Genomic DNA, 18,520 nt, shown 5'->3' with positions numbered 1-18,520 from the left:
TTCTGGGCAAGCCATTTTAGGCCATGAGTAAAACCATGGAAAGTTGAAACAGCAATAAATATCTAATCCACTAGGACAGAGATAAAGAAATGGCTTCAAGGTTGTTTGCATCCCCCCAATGACTTCTCTGAAGAATTCCCAACCAATCTTGGATATGAAGAGACTAAAAACAATAAACTACTCTAAGGAAACAATCCCCTTTATGGTGCTGGAATACACTCCAGCCATACTTCTTACAAGAAGTAGCCTTGAGTCATGAAGCTACCTCACTCAGCCCTTGAAACTTTTCCTATCATCTAGTGGTACATTACAGAAAAATTTTTTTAATTCTTGAGTCATTGTATGGCTTTATAAAGGCTCTCAAACCTACTATTCCTGTCCTCCAGTTTGTTGAGAGAGGGCTGTAGGGCCAGTGTTTTCCTGGTACTATTTTAAGCACTGCCCACCAGTGCATAAAATAAAGGCCCTGCCATAATGGAACTTACATTTCTGAAGCAGTTTACATTGACAGACAAGTTAACAAGGAAGCCAAGAAAAGGAAGAAAACAAGAAGGTTGACAAAATAAGCTTTTCCAAAGAGAGTGGTTTGACTATCAGGATTAAGACACACACCTGGGATCATTGATAAAGCCTGGAATATTTGAGCAGGAATGACTGCTGTTATGATGGTGCTGAGTAGGTCACCTGTAAAGAGCATTGCCTCATTCAATTTACTCTGAAATTTCAGTCTGTTTGAGTGGCTTCTCTCGGGAGTCTGTCATCCTGTGTGGGGCTAAGACAGGACAGTCATGACAGTCACCCTGGAGCTTACATGGTCGCCAGAACCTAACAGCATTTGTAGTTCTGAGGGTCGCCCGTCTCTCTGATGAATCCCCTTCCTAACATCAGATCCCTTAATTCCTGAGGGTTGGCCCTTTGTCTTCTTGTCTCTTTCTGAGAACAAGAAGTTTTCCCTTTTTTAATGGCTCAGCACTCCTGTTTTACCTGGCAGAATGTTAAAGCAGAAAGCCCTGGATTGGTCCCTTGATACAAAGCCAGGCTGTTTTACAGCCTTTAAGAGCCAGGAGAGGGCCCTTCAGCTGCCCAGCCTCAGTCCTCTGGGTTCTCAATTCCTCTTTATCCCCCACTCGCACCCTATGACCAGGTAGCTTTACTGCCACCATGTCTTCCATGTAATATCCCTCTTCTCTCTTTGTTATCTTCCTCATTTCCTCTCTTCTGGATTTTTGTGGGTCTCTCCTCATCCCTTTTCTTCCATCCTCTCCTCGCCAAGTTTCCAGGGCCCTTCCTGATCTGGCCTCGACCTTCCTACCCTTCTCCTTTACTTTCCCTAAACTCCAGTTGAAAAGAGCAGCTCTGCTCAGTAGTCGTCCACCACTTCCTCTCTCTCTAGGCCTTTGTTCTTATTCCTCCCTATCTGGGAATGTTCATTTCCTGTATCCCTAAAGGGCTCGCCTCAGTGCCGAGCCCCAGAGGCCGGCATGGGCTCTTCCTGGTCTACCCTTGAGCAGCACTGAGCCTTCGCTCTTGTGGGCCTCCGCTGGCTTCTCCTTCCAGACATGGGTATTCACATTTTGTCCTTTCCCCTGACTAGAGTATAAAGTCCTCAAGGGCTGAATCCATGTCTTACTCACCTATGCCACCCCCATAGTAACGCTCAAAACATCTTCCCTAGTAGACAGTCAATAAGTATGTGTTAAATCAATCATTTTTACAAAGATAATTAGTTTGGCCAAAGGTGGGATGGCTTCCTTCTAACACAGTGAATGTGCTTCTTCTCCCCTTTAGTTGTGTCTTTCCCCAGCCCATTGAAGGAAGAGAATCTGCTAAACGTTCCCAAGCCACTGCCAAAACAGCTGTGGGAGACCAAGGAGGTGGGTGGACAGCTATGCTTGTTGTCACTGAATATTTGTACTTCAGAGGTCATCGTCAAATTCTGCTGAGGAGAAAACAAGAGGAATTGGGAAAAAAGGCAGAGCGGATGTCTGGCGACAGAGATAGGAAGAATGTACTAGGGAATGATGGTTCAAACAAAAAGTATCATTGTTGTGTTGATGAATTAGTACAGCGATCTCTTGTCTTCCTAACTTTCTGAACTTGCTAATTCAGAAAAACCTGTCGGTCCCTCACATCTTATTTGTATTACAAGAAGCACTGAAACCTGGTTACAAGTCACAGGCAGATTTTTCTAGCCTGTTGTTTTGTAGCCAACACCGCCTGCCAGTCACCAGCTTCTGTCCAGAATTGCTGGTTTACCTGATATTACTTTCTTTAATCAAGGCCATTTGACCCGAGTCCTCCAGAAGTCAGAAAGGAAGTCCTCTGTTAAATGGTTTCTAAAAGCCTTCGAGTACTTGTCCCTGTCTCCGCCATGGCTCTCTCTGTAAACTCACCTGCTCTGGAAGAGAGGGAGGTCCCAGCGGTACCTGAGTTGGCCTTTCTTCCCATAGAGAAGCTGTTGCCTTTAAAAGAAAACAGTGTGTCTGCCCTGGCCCTGAGATGTGCTGTTGCAATTGCTTGTATTGTCTCGTGCTTGACCATCGCCACCTGTTCAGGCTTCCTTTAGTCAGTTCCAGTTTCTTCTGCCAAGTCTACCAAAGTCATCATTAGCATTAGGGTGGTCTTGAATGGTCTTTTGTAAAAGCAAGATGTTTTGATGTTTAGTCTTTTGGGGAAAAAAAAGAGATTTAAAATTCACATACTTAAACATAGGAGAAGCAGCCCACTGTCTTTGGCTATGGAGGCCCAGGTGGTTTTGGAGGCTTTTCTCAGAGGACAACTGTATCTTCCCCACAAAGCGGGCAGTGGCATCCACTCTTCCCCAAGTACCAGGGAAGAGGTACTCTCTCTGGGAAGAGGTGTTCATCTCCTCTTTTAGTTCTTTTTTTGCCACACCACACGGCTTGCAGGATCTTAGTTCCCTGACCAGGGGTTGAACCCAGGACCATGGTAGTGAAAGCGCCGAGTCCTAACCACTGGACCGCCAGGGAATTTCCTTCATCTCTCTTAGTTCTTATGGATTTGCAGTTCTCCATAAATCATTTTTGGGCGAAGAGTTGAGTCAATAAGTTCATTCATTTTATATATATATATATATATATATATATATATATATATATATATATATAAAACACCTGTTGCCAGGCATCCTGGGTACAGGGATACAGCAATAAACAAAATGAAAATACTCCCCATCCTGGAATTTAGATTCTAGTTGAAATATTTTTTTTCTTCTGACATTAATTTCCTCTTTCTTCACCCTGTTTTATTTTTCTCTTTTCTTCTTTTCCTCTCAGGCCAACTGGAAAATGAATGTTTATTTAAAAGCTCTGTATGAAAAATATTGGCCTTTTATAAGAAAATAATATTCATCTAGAAGATAAATTAAGAAAGCATCAAATTAAGAAAATTTGTTAATATTATGCCTCCGTTATGCCTGGAAAAGTCCAGTCAAAGCTTAAATGGCTGCTTTGTGGGGGTGCTGTTTATATGTGCTGACTCTCATTTGCACTGACTAGAGTCCCAAGATACCTGCAAAGACACTTTTTAAAAACTTGAATTTGGCTTGACAATGAGTAACCCAGCTTTCTGTGTCTCTCCCTAGATCCAGTCCCTGTCAGGGCGCCCTCGATCCTGTGATGTCATAAGTGGCAGGTAAGTAATGTTCTTTCAGTTCTTGGCTCGGAGGACATCCTGAAGGTTTTCCCAAAAGGAAAGTCTTACTGCTTCATCAGAGACCTCTTGAGAAATTTCACTTGTTATACATAAGTTGAAAGTCAACTGAATTTTCACAAAAACAACAGCTTCCTTTTGGTACTCATATTTCATTTAAAGTAATTATATTACATAATTGCAATAACAAATAAAACCGCCATAAATCTATTAGAGAATAACACAGCTGACTCTCAGTAAACACACAACTCCACAGGTAGAAGCAGAAGCGTGCCCACGTTGAGAGGGGCCCACCAGCTTCGCACCTTTGGCAGCTGTGGGCTCCTGGCAACTTGCTGACACAGATGTTAACTAAGAGAGTTTGTACAAATGTACTGAATGCCGCAGAACCGTACACTTAAAAGGGATAAATTTTATGTTATGGATGTTTAACCACAATTTTTTTTTAATTAATGGAAGATGCATAATAGGCAAATTAGCAATATTAAAAGAATCTCTATGGAACAATTAATTAACGTATTTAGGAGTATACAACTTTACTCCCTGAAAGATTTGAGACAGCTTTCAAAAACATGTGTAGTACTAAAAGATTAAGATGTTCTTGAGGAAATTGGGACCAAGGAAGAACACGGAGACGACAGTTAAGGAAGCCTACATGTTGACTGATACCGTGAAGACGTGAAGACAGAGCCCATCAGTGCCATCACTTGAGTGACACAGACGCTGGGCGACTCTCGCGCGGGTCTTCGCAGAGAGGACCGAGCCCTTGGGACACATGGCGGTGTACGGAGAGCACCGGGGGAGCCACCTGGGGCTGTTGACCACAGCATCCCTCAGGGCTGCCCCACGGGCCCGGAACCAAAACCCCGCTCAGAAGCAGCAGCTCTTTCCGGGGCCAAGATCATGTGGTTTGAAATCAGGACCCTTGCCTGATCTAGCTGAGTGCAAGCACGCATTTCAGAGGGTCTGCAGAGGAACTAAATCTACGTCAGGCCGTCCTATTTATCATTCCCCCCAGTAAAGCCTTCTCTGGGTATCTAACTGCAGTGAGTTCGGGGCACTCCATACTCAGTAGCAGGAGTGCAGGCATTCTTTTTGGCTAGTTAAATATAAACGCATGTAATTAACAGCCCGCTGAGCCGAGATGATCGGAAATTCAAAAAGCCAGCCAGGACACATGCCTGGAGAGAAGACCAGCACCCCTAGAGGTGTAGGATGTCCCCACAGATAGGGCTGAGATTCTTCTCAAGAGCTCATTTTGGCTCAATCCTCAGACAAATGAGTGATGGAGGCCCCCCGAAGGCCTACATTTCAGAAGGGGGCTATGGTACTTTAAACCCCTTGTCCCCACCCCCAAGAATCTTGAAGGAGCTGTTTTTTAGATAAGGAAAGTTGCTTTCTTGTTCTTGCTAGAGATAGAAGTCTATTCAGTGACTCCTATTCATTCAGGTATTGATTGACCCCCTAATTCTAGGCACTGGGGTAGAGCAGTAAACAAAACAAATCAAGTCTCTGCTTTCAAGGAGCTAATGCTCTAGTGGAGCGAAATAGGCAAAAAAAATTAAGCAAATAAATATATGTCATGTGTTGGTAAATGCAGTGAAGAAAAATCACAGTAAGGAGAGAGGCAATGATGGGTGTCTGGGAGAGCCTTTCTGATAAGATGATATGTCACCAGAACCTGGAGGGAAGGATAGAGGGAACAGCAGGACCGTGGGGCGGGAGCGTGCCTGCAGAGCACGGAGGCTGGTGTAGCCTGACTCAGAGTAAGGTCAGAATCATCAGAGGGTTTTGAAGCAGGGAGAACATAATCTGCCTTACATCAGATCCAAGAGATGACTCCAGCAGGTCGCAACTATATTTGGAAAGTTACAACTTGTATTTCTCTCAATTGGAGAGAAATTGCTTTGAATGTCACTGATGACCTGAGTCGTGTTTGTCACAGTTACCTTCTCCGTCCTTGCTCTGTGCCACCAGAGGCTGTTCAGCCTTCCCCTGCCTCCTTCTGCCTTCATGCCATCCTAAGCACCCATGGAGCTTTCTTCTCTCAGTCAGAGAGCCCATCTGCCCTCATAGCAAGCAGCTCTGGGTTCTCAGGTTTATTTCCTAGTCCTTGGCCTTAACACTGCAACCAGCCATCCGAGAGACAAAGTATCACATTCAGTTTTTCTACAACCAAAATCATCCTTCTTCCTCATCCATCAAATCAGACACCTTTCCTGCTTCCCCGTTTCTTTTCAAGCCTCCACAGTTATCCCAGTCCTACTTTACTAAGAAAAGAGAGACCATCAGGAATGAATGCTCAGCTTCCCTCCCGCCCCTACTTCCCCCCTTACCATCCTTTTTTGTTTCTAGTCTTAGGGACACAGGTGTCCCTCTGTTCAAGACTGATAGCCTCACCCATGTCCTTGACCCTTCCTGAGGCCTCTCTCTCCTGCCTATCCTTCCCTCTTCTATGTTTTCAGCCTTTCCCTCTCTACAAGGTTTTCTCTCTGTGTTTAAATATACTTGAGGATTCTGCACTAAAAAATCCTTCCATGACCCTGCATTCCCTTTTAGTTACTTCCTTCTCATTTCCAGAATTCTCAGCCACACTTTCTGAAAGAGTATTTACTCTCGAGGCCCCCTCACTGCTTGTCTATTCCTCAACCCACTGTGGCCGGGCTTCCACCCACACTGTTCTGATGGAGCTGTCCTCAGGAGATATCCCATGACAGGTCCTCCCGTATCACAGAAACTCAGTGTCTAAAACAGAATTCGTTGTCTGACCCCACCACTTACCCTTATCCCCCCAGTCTACTGGTGTGCCTCCATGTTCCCTGTCCTGGTAGGGGTGGTTCCACCGGTCCCCATGGCAGAAAATCGGGAGTCATTCTTGAGTACTTCCTTAAATTTATCTCCAGAACCCTCCCCTGTCTCTCCACCTCCATGCTCTCATTATGTCTTGTCTGACTTTTCAGCAGCAGCATAACTCACCTCTCTGCCTCCGGGCCCTGCTCCTCACACCCTGTCCTCCCTCCCACAAGTCTGTCCTAAGAATGATTATGTCTTTTCCCTGCTCTCAACCTTCCACTGGCTTCTTGTCATCAACGCGTCAGTTTAAGCCTCATGTGCTTTCTGCCTCCTCCTCCAGGCCCATCTCCCATCATATCCACCCCTCCTAAACTTGACCTTCCTGTGGCAGCTAAGTTCCTAGGGCACACAATATAGTCACGTGCCTCTCTGCTTTGCCTGTGCTGGGAACTCTACCTGAAATGATTTTCCTGTTTAGAGCATCTGAATTCTTGAGCCTTCCAACTCAGTTCAGACGTCCTCCAGGAAGCCCCCTCCAGCCTGCTGGTCATTCCCTCCATACCTTATACCATCAGGTTCTGTCACTGTGCAGTAAGTCCCCTACACACGAACCTCAAGTTGCAAACTCTCAAAGATGTGAACGTGCGTTCACATTTCCAATCACATAAGTTAGTTCACGTATCTGGTGTACATGGTCACATGCGTGCATCCTCTACAAGTGGTTGTGCTTTTGTGTTCTTTACAGTACTGTATAGAGTACAGTACTGCAGTGTCTTTATTTCAAGCCCAGCATGTCTGGAAGCAAGTGTAAAAGCAGTGGTATATAGCCAGTTGTGGTAGTTGGGTATCTAGGCTAACTTTGTTGGACTTACAAACAAATTGGACTTATGAGCACGCTCTCAGGATGGAACTCGTTCGTATATAGGAGACTTACTGCACTACTGAATGGTATTATGTTGCAAGTTGTTTTCTTTATGGCTCTTTCTCTCTGCTCTGTCCGAGTCTCTTGAGGCCCTAATGCCAGTGGCTGGCACCCGGGAGGCGCTCTGCTGGTGTGTGCTGTATTGAGTCCGGTGTCCTCAATCGAATTCATTATCTCTCCTCGCTTCCCCATTCCTGGCTAATGGCACTTCCTCCAACCATTCTCCTCCTCTTCAGCCTCTCTATTCTCTTCCCAGATGAGACCTGAACCACACAGGCGCTTCTGACTGGTTCCCCGCACCTCTCTTTCTGCCCCCTTAAGCCATCCTCCACGCTGCAACCACAGTGGCATTTCTAAAATGTGATTCTGATGCTCCAGCTTAATCCTGGGCTCCCTGTCTCCTGCCGTCCCTGACCCAGACTCTTCAGAGCATCATGTCAACGTGCCCTTGTTTTCTCCCTTACCTGCCTCCCCCACCTCATCTCCTGTCCCCTGTTCCCCACTCTGCCCTGACGCCTTGGCCATGCTGCGCTGCTTGCAGTTCCATGTGCACAGGGTCATGTGCTTGGTCAAGGCTTCCCTTCCCCACCCATCCTCACAACCCCAACTCCTGCTTCTGCGTTCCCAGCGTCACTTGTATCAGACCTAGCCCAGCGAGCTTCCTGCCGTACTGCAATTGCTTGCCTTACCGGTCTGTCTCCAGCCTGCCTGTGAGCTCTAAAAGCAGTGCCCCCTCAGCCCGGGGCCCCACGGCCCCGCCCTGGGCCCACACTTCAGAGGTCTCTGCTCCCGTGGAGTAAGGAGTCCAAGGAGCCACAGGGGATAAGGAGCTTGGCCAGAGCTGGCCCCTAGGCTGGGATATCCATAAGCGTGCCCTGCAGCACAGAACAGGGCTGGGGGGAGAGACAGTGGCGTGGACTGAGGGTTGGGGCTGCCTCTCTGCACGTTCTAGTGTGGAGCTCCAAGGAGTCGAAGAATGCTAAACTTGAATCTGGCCTTCCAGGCTATTACAAAGGTACAATTTGTCAAGACAGAAACACAGAACATAATTCATTTAAAGTTTTATTGATTTGATTTATAACTTAAAAAAATTTAAACTAGATGGTGTACTAGGCCTCCATTTGTACTCTTGCTACAGGCCTGCACACACCCTGCTCATTCATCGTCCCACCTCCAGCACTTAGCCCAGTGCCTGGGCACAGAGTGACCACCCAACAGATTCTGACAAAGGAATGGTCACATCTTTTTCTCACTTTAAAGTTTATGAAAACTGTAATTGAAAAAATATATCTTGGAAGGCATCTGGTTGATACAGAGATACTTTTTGGGGGGAGGAAAGATAATTTAGCAAGGTAGCAAAAGGAACTGAATAAATACAAAGCAGTGCCTCACATTTTATATAATGCTTTATAATTTTCAAAGTACTTTTGCATCAATAATCTACTCTTATCTCAGAAAATATACCTGTAACGTGGGCATCCTTAGTCCAACATACCAGGTAAGCAAATCTCACTTCAGAGAGGTTAAGACAAGGATGCAAGTTTTCAGAACAAGGAAGAGGCAGAGTCTACACGAGGACTTAGATCTTTGGTACCAACTGCTTTTATTGAACAAGGAAAAGCATCATACATGTCCTGTTCCCCAGAGCAGCGGAATGCATTTTAGAAAGTAATACTTATCTTTCTTTTTTCAGCGCTTTTCCACACAGTGGTCAAAACATGGGCCTCTCACCCTTTCTGGGAACCCTGAACACTGGGGGGTCATTGCCAGACCTAACCAACCTCCACTACTCAGCGCCCCTGCCTGCCTCCCTGGACACCAGTGACCACCTCTTTGGTAGTATGAGTGTGGGGAACAGTGTGGGCAACCTTCCCGCTGCCATGACTCACCTGGGCATAAGAAGCTCTTCTGGTAAGTATTCCCCACTCCATAAGGACCTTGTCTGTGTCCCCTGGTGGCTTACCCATAGGTGGTACCTGGCCAGGTGGCATGTTAGTAAATCATAGAATGAGAATGACTGCATCTGAGTTAGAGATAATAACTCACTAGCTCTTGTAGCTCTCAACCCTGCTGACATTTCACTTTGGTGGTTCTATTTCTGCTGGATTTGATGAGCTCTGGAGAGCTCTGTGAAACCTCATTCTTTATTGTCTTCACCAGCCTGTGTGTCCCGGGGACTTGGAGAATAAGATTTGAGAGTCAAGGAATAAGTGTCCATTCTATTCTGTGTTAGCTGAACAGTGTTTGTAGCTCTTATCAACATATGATGATCTTTAATCATTGCAAATATCTCTCTAGATCCCTCCAACTTCCCATTGGATTTCAAAAGACAATATCTTGAATTTTATAAAATTTACAGTGGATACAAGGAAAATGTTTATACTTAATAGATATGCATATTAAATAGAAATCTACCACAGTTGAAAATTATTGGTTCAGATTTTCAGAAGTGCTTAAAGATGTAGCATCTAGCTGTACTAAAAAACTACCCATAATGTGACTTGGCTGTTACTGTATGAGTTTGAGTGCCTGCAGCTCAGACCACATGTTGAAACATGACTACTTTTGTTTGAACTCTGATGGACACTCTTGTCAATGTCTAGGACAGGTATTACAGCACCTGGCCGTAAGGGGTCTAGGAATGATGGTGTAGACCATTTCCTTTAGAAAGGATCCTTTGCAGACCTCAGTGATGGTCTGTCAGTGTGGTCACCTGGAAGGTTCTCTGATGATTACAGCAAGGCTGCCATTGTGCTACATAATTTTAGGTTTGAAGAATTGATTTCAGAGACCATCTTTTTTTGTTGTTTTTTTGGCTGCGTTTGGGTCTTCATTGCCGCACGTGGGTTTTCCTCTAGTTGCGGTGAGTGGGGGCTACTCTTCTCTGCGTAGTGTGGGCTTCTCATTGGGGTGGCTTCTCTTGTGGAGCATGGGCTGTAGGCGCACAGGCTTCAGTAGTTGTGGCTCACGGGCTCTAGAGCACAGGCTCAGTAGTTGTGGCACATGGGCTTAGCTGCTCCGTGACATGTGGGATCTTCCCGGACCAGGGCTCGAACCCGTGTCCCCTGCAATGGCAGGTGTATTCTTAACCACTGTGCCACCAGGGAAGCCCCAGAGACCATCTTTATTTTGGGGTCTTTGGGGTCATTTTATTATATTGCTGCTTTACTTATTTGACATTGGTGAAGTCTCTGAACAAGGACATCCAAGGTCACATGAGTAAAGCAGCATTGGCACTTAGCTCCCTTGGGTTTTGGGGAAGCTGGCATTCTCCAATACAGCCTTTGACACTGCTTCAGCTGAAAATCCTGTGTTTAATTGCTGGCTCTTGTCTTCCTCAAACAAGCATGATTTTGTCCAGAATATGTCAGAACCAGTGCTTAAGTTTTTATAGTTTCTATGCGCTCCTTAAAAATTCATGGTACGCAAGGTTGCACATACATTTTTTAAGATGTGTGTGCTTTCTTTCTGAATGGATGGGTTTTTAAAAAGTCTAAATTCATATCTTTAGCTCTAATTTTAATTCTTATCTGAGCCAGCTGCATCTCTGACCTTTCCATGGGGAGTTGAGCAGTCGAAGAGACATCGTTCCTACCTTTTAAAAATCACTTGCCAGCTAACAATGCTTTATTTTGTCATTTCTTCATTTCCATAATTTTAATCTAATACTTAACTTTTTATCGACATGAAACAACACAGGGTTCTGCTCACCCCAGCTGCTGGTACAGGAATAGTGGGGCCGAGCTCTGAAAAATGGGGTTCCCCGCTGAGATGCACAGCAGCAGCAGCAGCATTCATTTATGGAGTGAAGCCACTCTGTCAGGCCCCAGGCCAGGTGCCAAAGAGTCAGCAGGGCATAGGACAGGGTCCCTGGCACATTTCCATGTGTCATGGAAATGACTTTGCCAAACTCTCTTTCTCTTGCTAAAATTCACACCCCTCCCCTTCAAATAAAACAAAGCACCAACAAAAGCTTCCTCTTTCCTGAATTGGAGTAGACCATTATGAACAACTTCTCAGGAGCCAGAAAAACAAAGAGAAAGGAGCCCTGGGGCAGGAGACATGGGAGAGTGTTGTCCCTTAGCTGCTGTGCTCAGGGTGTTTAAAGGGCCGGGCCCAGTGAGGCAGCTCCCCGAGAGCCACGAGTCTCAGTGAAGGCAGCTGAGGGTCCTGGCTGTGCGCCTGGGACAGAGGCTTCCAGGGGCCCTGCACGGAATTGGTTGTCCAGCCCTGGGGTCTGTTCTTTGGGTGGGAACAGAGTACACTGAACATTCGCCTCTGCTGCCCACACCCCGCTTACGTAGTCCTGCTCTCCCAGTGTGGTTTACACAGTCTCCTTCTTGAGAAAAAGCCATTCTCATCTTGATGGCATCGTCCCTCTCAGTCTGAGTGTACCTTTTCTTTGCCGTTGGTGCCATTTTCAGTAGGAGAGTTGCCCAGAGCTCCTTCTCATACAGAATCATCATCAAATACAAGTAGTAGGAGGTCGAGTTTTCTTTAATCTTTGGAAAACAGAAGATTTGGTCTGAAATTATGACAAGTAACTTGCGAATGTGTTGTCTTCTAGGTCTGCAGAGTTCTCGAAGCAACCCCTCCATCCAGGCCACGCTCAATAAGACAGCGCTTTCCTCTTCCCTAAACAGCAGCCCACAGGCATCTGCTCCCAACGCCTCACTTCACTCTGCGCTCCGTCTCTTCTCCCTTAGCAACCCGTCTCTTTCCACCACAAACCTGAGCGGCCCCTCTCGGCGTAGGCAGCCTCCCGTCAGCCCTCTCACGCTTTCTCCTGGCCCCGAAGCACATCAAAGTTTCAGCAGACAGCTCTCTTCAACCAGCCCACTGAAGCCGTATCCTGCCTCGCAGGTAAAAGCAAACAAACAGCGAAACAGACTGAAGCAGTTAGGAATTGGATTAGGTCCTCACACTGAGCACTGTCTGATGAGGTCTGAAGCGCAGTCAGTTCTCACTTCTGTGTGAAATCAAATGATTCAGAATGCATTAATGATTTTCCAACAGCAGGTTTGTTGTGTTGATTGCTCTTAAGCAAACGCTGAACAGTTTGCAGTACTCTGGTGAAGCTGGAGCTGGAGGAAAGGGTCGGGTGTAGAGGGCACAATCCAGGCATGTCTGAAATAGCTAAGGGAAGCCAGGTTGGGATTTTAAATTTGGTATGGAAAATCAATAATTGACTCTATGAGCACTTTGAGCCACAGAGGAAAGCCAAGGAAAACATTTAAATACCTTCCTGAAGCTTTGATATTGGATTAGACCTCTTCGCTAATTACAACAACAGATTTCATCAACAATGCTTCTATTGTTGATGAAATACTAGGTACAATAGGATCATATCTCTGTAAAAGGACCCAAATAAGTCTGTTTAGAAAGAGGCACGTTTTGCAGTCACAAGCCTGTTACAGAAATTTAGGGTGGGAAGGTCATATTTTGACTTGTTGACTTTGTTTCTATTCTAAGTTCTTAGGGTGGCTCTTACTACCATCATGAATGAATATGTTTTTAACCTGTTGGTCACTCCCTAGATACATTATAACATCACTTACTCACCACTTCACTATGAATGAGTAATGATTTAGCAAGAAAGTGTTGACAGAGCCCAGCAGAAGGAGTTAGCAGGTCCAGTTATTAGTCACTCTTTACCAGTTAGTAGCTACGGGATCTTTATTATATGAGTAATCCTTTTCGGGAGAGGGTAATAAGGTATTTCATAATTGTTTTTTTAATGGTTATTTTCATGTTACTGGATTGCCTTTAATTCTATTTTGCACGATTATTTTATAGGATATAAAAATATTACTCCTGTTTTCTAGTTATATTTTAAGGAGAGATAAAAAGCATCCTTTTAAAGATATTATCATTTTTTGTTTGCTTAATATTTTAAAATATTTTTTAAAAAATCAATGTTATTCGTGCACATATTTAAAAAGTCAAATACTTCTAAAGGACTTGTGAAATTACAGTTGTCTTCCCCTCCCTCCCCGACTAGCCATATTTCTCACTGCCTGGAGCTGGCTACTTTTGACCATTTTAGCTACTCTCTTTGGTATATCAGCATTATTTCATGCTTATTGTTCTAGATTTTTTAGTGTTAGGTACTATCTAATGATATCCTACCATGGAAGATTAGGGGTTAGTTCTCTTTCAACTCCCCCAATCCCCTCACTCCCCACCCCCTACACATATTTCCTACTCACCTCCTCATCTTCAGAATGTGGTTTATTATAGTTTTGATTAGAGCAATACTCAGTGTTTAGTGTTTTCATGGTTTTAATAATGCAATCAGAGTTGAACCGTAGTTTACTTTGAAATAACAAAATGAACATCTTTTTCTCCTGGGAGTTAATAAGTGTCTTACTTTTTTCTCTGTATGTATTACTTATTCAATCCCAAACTCTCAGGGTTGGGTAGATCTCCTCTCAATACAATTATAAATGAATCCTCTAGTAGCTTTACAAGAAAGAGTACATGTGACCTGGCGTGACTTCACCGTGTCTTCATTCTGCCCACCATTTAACTAATAATTGGTTAAGCATAGAATTCAAATTTGAAATCATTTTCTCTTGAAATTTTGAAGGTATTAATCCATTGCTTTTTAGTTTCTAGAGTTGCTATTGAGAATTCCAATGCCATTCTGATTCTTAATACTTTGAATTAAATCTCCTTTTTTTTTTTTCCTCTCGGGAGCCTTGTGGGATCTTCTTTTTGTCCCTAGTGTTCTGAAACTTGAAGATAATGTGGCTTGATATTGAGTCTGGCTCTTTGGTGGGTTTCTTCAATCTGGAGACTCATTGCCTTCATTTCTGGGAAATTTTCCTTAATTATTTCTTCAACGCTTTCTTCTCTTCAGTTTTCTCTGTTTTCTCTTGAATGTATGAATGTTGGATGTCCTGTACTTTTCCTCTAACGTCTTATTTTTTCTCTCCTCTTTTCTCTCTCTTTTTTTCTCTTCTTTCTGGAAGAGTTTCTCACCATTATTTTCCACCCTTATGTTGAGGTTTTCATGTCTGCTCCCACACTTTTAAATTGCCAAGAATTTTTTTGTTCTTCTTCTCTGAACGTTCCTTTTTTATAGCGTCATACTTATTCCATGGACGCCATATCAGCTTTGATCTCTTTGAGCTTTTTAGTGGTAATTTTTATTCCGGTTTCTTTTATTTTTATTTTTTGTAATACAAATTTTCCAAATTGCATAGGAGTAGAGAACATAATATAATGAATCCTCTGTACCCATCATCTAGCCTCAACAATCATCAGCATTTTTATAATCTTGTTTTATCCATGTCCCTACTTTTTTTTTTATATGTATATATATTTTTGGCTGTGCCATGCAGCACGTGGAGCCTACGTTCCCCGACCAGGGATCGAACCCATGCCCCTTGCATTGGAAGTGCGGAGTCTTAACCACTGGACCACCAGGGAAGTCCTCCATATCCCTACTTTAAAAAAATGTATATAGAGGTACATATTACAAATAGTTTAATATGTATTTCTAACAGATAAGGATTTTTTAATAGCTCTAAATATTATAATGATAATGTTGTTTTTCATGACTACTTCTTCCTACATAGACTTCTCCAGGTTTCTTTTCTCAGTTTGTCTGCTAGGGTCTCTGACTTTCATTCACATGCTTTCCTCATGGTCTGGTGATCCTTGGCACCCTGCTTGTGTTTATGAACAGGACACACACACAAAAACTGATTGGAAGCTCTGTGTAGGTGGGTGGGCTTGTTGAGTATGGTCTTCATGGTAGAGTGATCTAGCTCAGCCATTTCCTTGGGGAACCTCTGCTGTCATAAGTTGGATTTTCTCCCAGCCTGGTCAGATCCCCAAAGGATGCTATCCCGATCTTGCTCCTGGCATGTGCCTGGATCCCAGCACTCTGAGAGCTGAGTTGAGAAAGAGAGGTGGAGGACTCAAGATGCGATAGTAGGCTTTCTCATAAGCCCTGTGTCTTCAGGAGTGCCTCACCTTCTAGGGTTTGGTGCACCCCATCCAGAGACCCTGAGCTGTTCTCTCTCCAGAGCACAGCCCTCAGTCTCCTGCCACGCAAGGACTCTGGAGCCTAACTGCTGCCCACGAGCTCCTCCAGGTTTAGCTCCATCTTCACCCGCTGCTGCCTGCTGCCCCACTTCCAGACCCCTTTAGGGATTCTGTGATGTAGACCAGAGTGTCTCTTGATTTTCCCCGCTGCCAGCTTAGCATTTGGCTTTCTCCGCTCTGCTCAGCCAGCTACTGCTTGTCCATCTGCTGTTCATTTTCTAAATTGTGTTGCTGTTTTCTTCTTTCTCATGATCTTTGTCCTCGTGTTGTTACTTATCCTTTCATGTTGTTTATGTTTTAGTGTTGCTTATTCATGTTTATGGTTGTTTAATGTTGTTTTAGGGGGTTTAGGAGAGTTTTGGGAGACAGCAGAGCCAAATGCTTTTTTCAGTGGCGATGGCTCACGGGCGTAGCCGCTCCACGGCATGTGGGATCTTCCTGGACCGGGGCACAAACCCGCATCCCCTGCATTGGCAGGCGGACTCTCAACCACTGTGCCACCAGGGAAGCCCAACCCAATCTACATCATTTTAATCTACATTACCTTAATTTACAGTAGGTGGTTTTTTTTTTGTTTTTTTTTTTTTTGCGGTATGCGGGCCTCTCACTGTTGTGACTTCTTCCGTTGCGGAGTGCAGGCTCAGCGGCCATGGCTCATGGGCCCAACCGCTCCGCGATAGGTGGGATCTTCCCGGACCGGGGCATGAACCCGCGTCCCCTGCATCGGCAGGCGGACTCTCAACCACTGCGCCACCAGGGAAGCCCCAGTCTTCCATTTTTAACCAGAAGTTTTGGCTGTGAAAAAACAAACATGATTTTCACTGAGAAAACTGAGATGAAACTGGTTAAATTGGCTCGGTTTTGTTTTGTTTGTTTTTTAAGACAATAGAAATTGTCGTTGAATGGAAAAGGTTTTGTGGGGAAGTGAGATTTGAGATATACTTTGAAGGATACAGAACTGGGCTTCTCAGAGCATAGTATAGACTATCAGGGTGAGGAAAATCTCAGGGTTTTTCCTCACTTTGACATTTCCTAATCATAAAGGACTTACTACTAGAAACTCAGAAGCTAAGTAGTTGGTGGCTTTGTTTTTCAGATGGTGTCCTCAGATCGAAGCCCGCTCTCCTTCCTGCCCACAGAAGCTCAAGCCCAAGTGTCACCCCCGCCCCCTTACCCCACGCCCCAGGACCTCCCCCAGCCTCTGCTGCAACAGCCCCACGCCCAGGAACCCACTGCTCAGCAGCCCCAGGCAGCCCCATCGCTGCCCCAGTCAGACTTCCAGCTCCTCCCAGCCCAGGTGAGTCCCACCGGGAACACCAGGAGGAGGAAACGCTTAGGTCGCCCCGAGTTCCAAGCTAAATGGTCCCCTCCTTCTTTCCTGAAGGGCTCATCTTTGACCAACTTCTTCCCAGATGTGAGCTTTGACCAGCAGTCCATGAGGCCAGGCCCAGCCTTTACTCAGCAGGTGAGTGGTTGCCGGGGCCTGCCTCTTCCTTAGAGCAGGAACTGCCACAGTTAGGCCTCTTCCGTGCGTGGAACCCACACCAAACAGACTCGGTACTGCACTTCTCTGACCTCAGGTGTGCTCAGCGGCTAGGAGAGCCTGGCACCGCCCCAAGCCCTAGAGGCTGGTGCTGGTTGCCTTATTTAATTGTCAGGCCTCAGCAGAGGACCTGTTTGAACAAGTGATAGAAGACTTGTGATGACACTCTAGCCATAGAATTGTAGAGTCATTGATGCTGGAAGGAACCGTAGCAATTCACAGATCTACCTATTGTGTTGAGGAGACTCAGACCCAGGGAGGGGCTTTGCCTCGGCCTGAGTTGCTGTGCCCTGCACAGTGTGTGGCCTCCTGGGAGCTCGTCTTGGCTGGGGCAGGGGTCAATCTCGAAGGTACTTTCATTCAGGCTTTTTCTTTTGCTTTTTAGTTTCTCCCTAACACAGACCATTTTTTAATATCCCTAGATTTTATAGTATTCAGTGATTATGGTTTGGGCTCCAGGACATATTATGGAGAGAAGGAAGAGCACTTTCCAGAACTTAATAATAATAACAGTAAAATAAATAAAGACAGATGTTTCCTGAATAGGCCATGGGGAAGCCTCATGGTAAGAACCAATAGTCCTTGCCTCCCCAATTTCTTAAGAAGCCATTTGAGTCTAGGTGAGTCAGTGTGTTTCTGAAAAAATGATGGAAACTCCTACTTTTGAAAGATTTTTTTAAATGTTTTAAAAATTAATTTCAGGAATGGCACCTAAAGTAGGCCCCAGAAACTGGGAACTTCATGGTGATCTCTACATATTGAAGTTTCTGTGGTACTCAAAGGTTATATAGTTAATAAATTTTCATTAACAAAAAAATAAAAATAAATAAAGTAGGCCCCAGTTCTAACCCATCCTCGTAGAGGCTTTCTCGCAGAGAGGGGCTTGCCTGTGGTTCCTGCCTCTGAGTGAGAGAAGGAGAAGGTTCTGCTTTTTCATTTTTCTAGAAACCAAAGAGGAAAAGAGCCCATCACTTCCTTGGTTATAGGCAGGGCCTCTGAAGGGCTCCACAGGTGGTAGTTTCCAGAGGCCTTTGTGTGCTGAGGAGGGGAGGTGGCTGAGACCAGAGGGCCCACAGAAACCATGGCCAGTGGTGTCTCCTGGGATGGCATAGAGGGCCAGGCAGTGTGCGAACAGGGACAAATGTGGCCCTCAGGGACCCCTCCTCTACCGCAGCATCCCCCTGCCTGAGCAGAATGTTCTGTGTAGGCTGTCGCAGCGGCCGGGCACTCTGGGATCCTAGAGAGCAGGGACTGTAAGAGAGCGTTCACATCTGGTTTTGCTCCGGGAGCACACTGCACTGTTCTGTCCTTGGAAACAGAGACCGTCCCTTACAGCATGACCTTTGTTGCTTCCAGGTGCCCCTGGTGCAACAAGGTCCCCGAGAACCACAGGACTCCTTTCATTTGAGACCAAACCTGTATTCCAACTGCGGGAATTTCCCAAACACCATCCTGACAGGTGAGTGCTGCTTCTTTTATTTCACTGTGTTTCTACAGATACCACTGTAAGATAGTTTAGACAACATAACATTATA

At 45.2% G+C, this 18,520-nt stretch overlaps 1 protein-coding gene across 6 annotated transcripts in view; it reads left to right on the top strand.

Annotated features, from left to right (window-relative positions):
• The window catches only part of CRTC3 (CREB regulated transcription coactivator 3), a 109,041-nt gene that overhangs the window by 86,669 nt on the left and 3,852 nt on the right, over window positions 1-18,520 (top strand). For all 6 annotated transcript variants that reach the window (XM_067029950.1, XM_067029949.1, XM_059057304.2 and 3 more), the window contains 7 exons: window positions 1,789-1,874; window positions 3,605-3,654; window positions 9,081-9,298; window positions 11,955-12,250; window positions 16,539-16,739; window positions 16,827-16,907; window positions 18,342-18,444. In XM_067029950.1, the coding sequence (XP_066886051.1) occupies window positions 1,789-1,874; window positions 3,605-3,654; window positions 9,081-9,298; window positions 11,955-12,250; window positions 16,539-16,739; window positions 16,827-16,907; window positions 18,342-18,444 (1,035 nt within the window). The remainder of the gene's footprint in view (window positions 1-1,788; window positions 1,875-3,604; window positions 3,655-9,080; window positions 9,299-11,954; window positions 12,251-16,538; window positions 16,740-16,826; window positions 16,908-18,341; window positions 18,445-18,520) is intronic.

The sequence above is a fragment of the Kogia breviceps genome, chromosome 3 (genome assembly GCF_026419965.1).
Source record: "Kogia breviceps isolate mKogBre1 chromosome 3, mKogBre1 haplotype 1, whole genome shotgun sequence".
In the NCBI taxonomy this organism is placed as follows: Eukaryota; Metazoa; Chordata; class Mammalia; order Artiodactyla; family Physeteridae; genus Kogia; species Kogia breviceps.
This window is presented reverse-complemented; position numbering and strand designations above follow the sequence as displayed.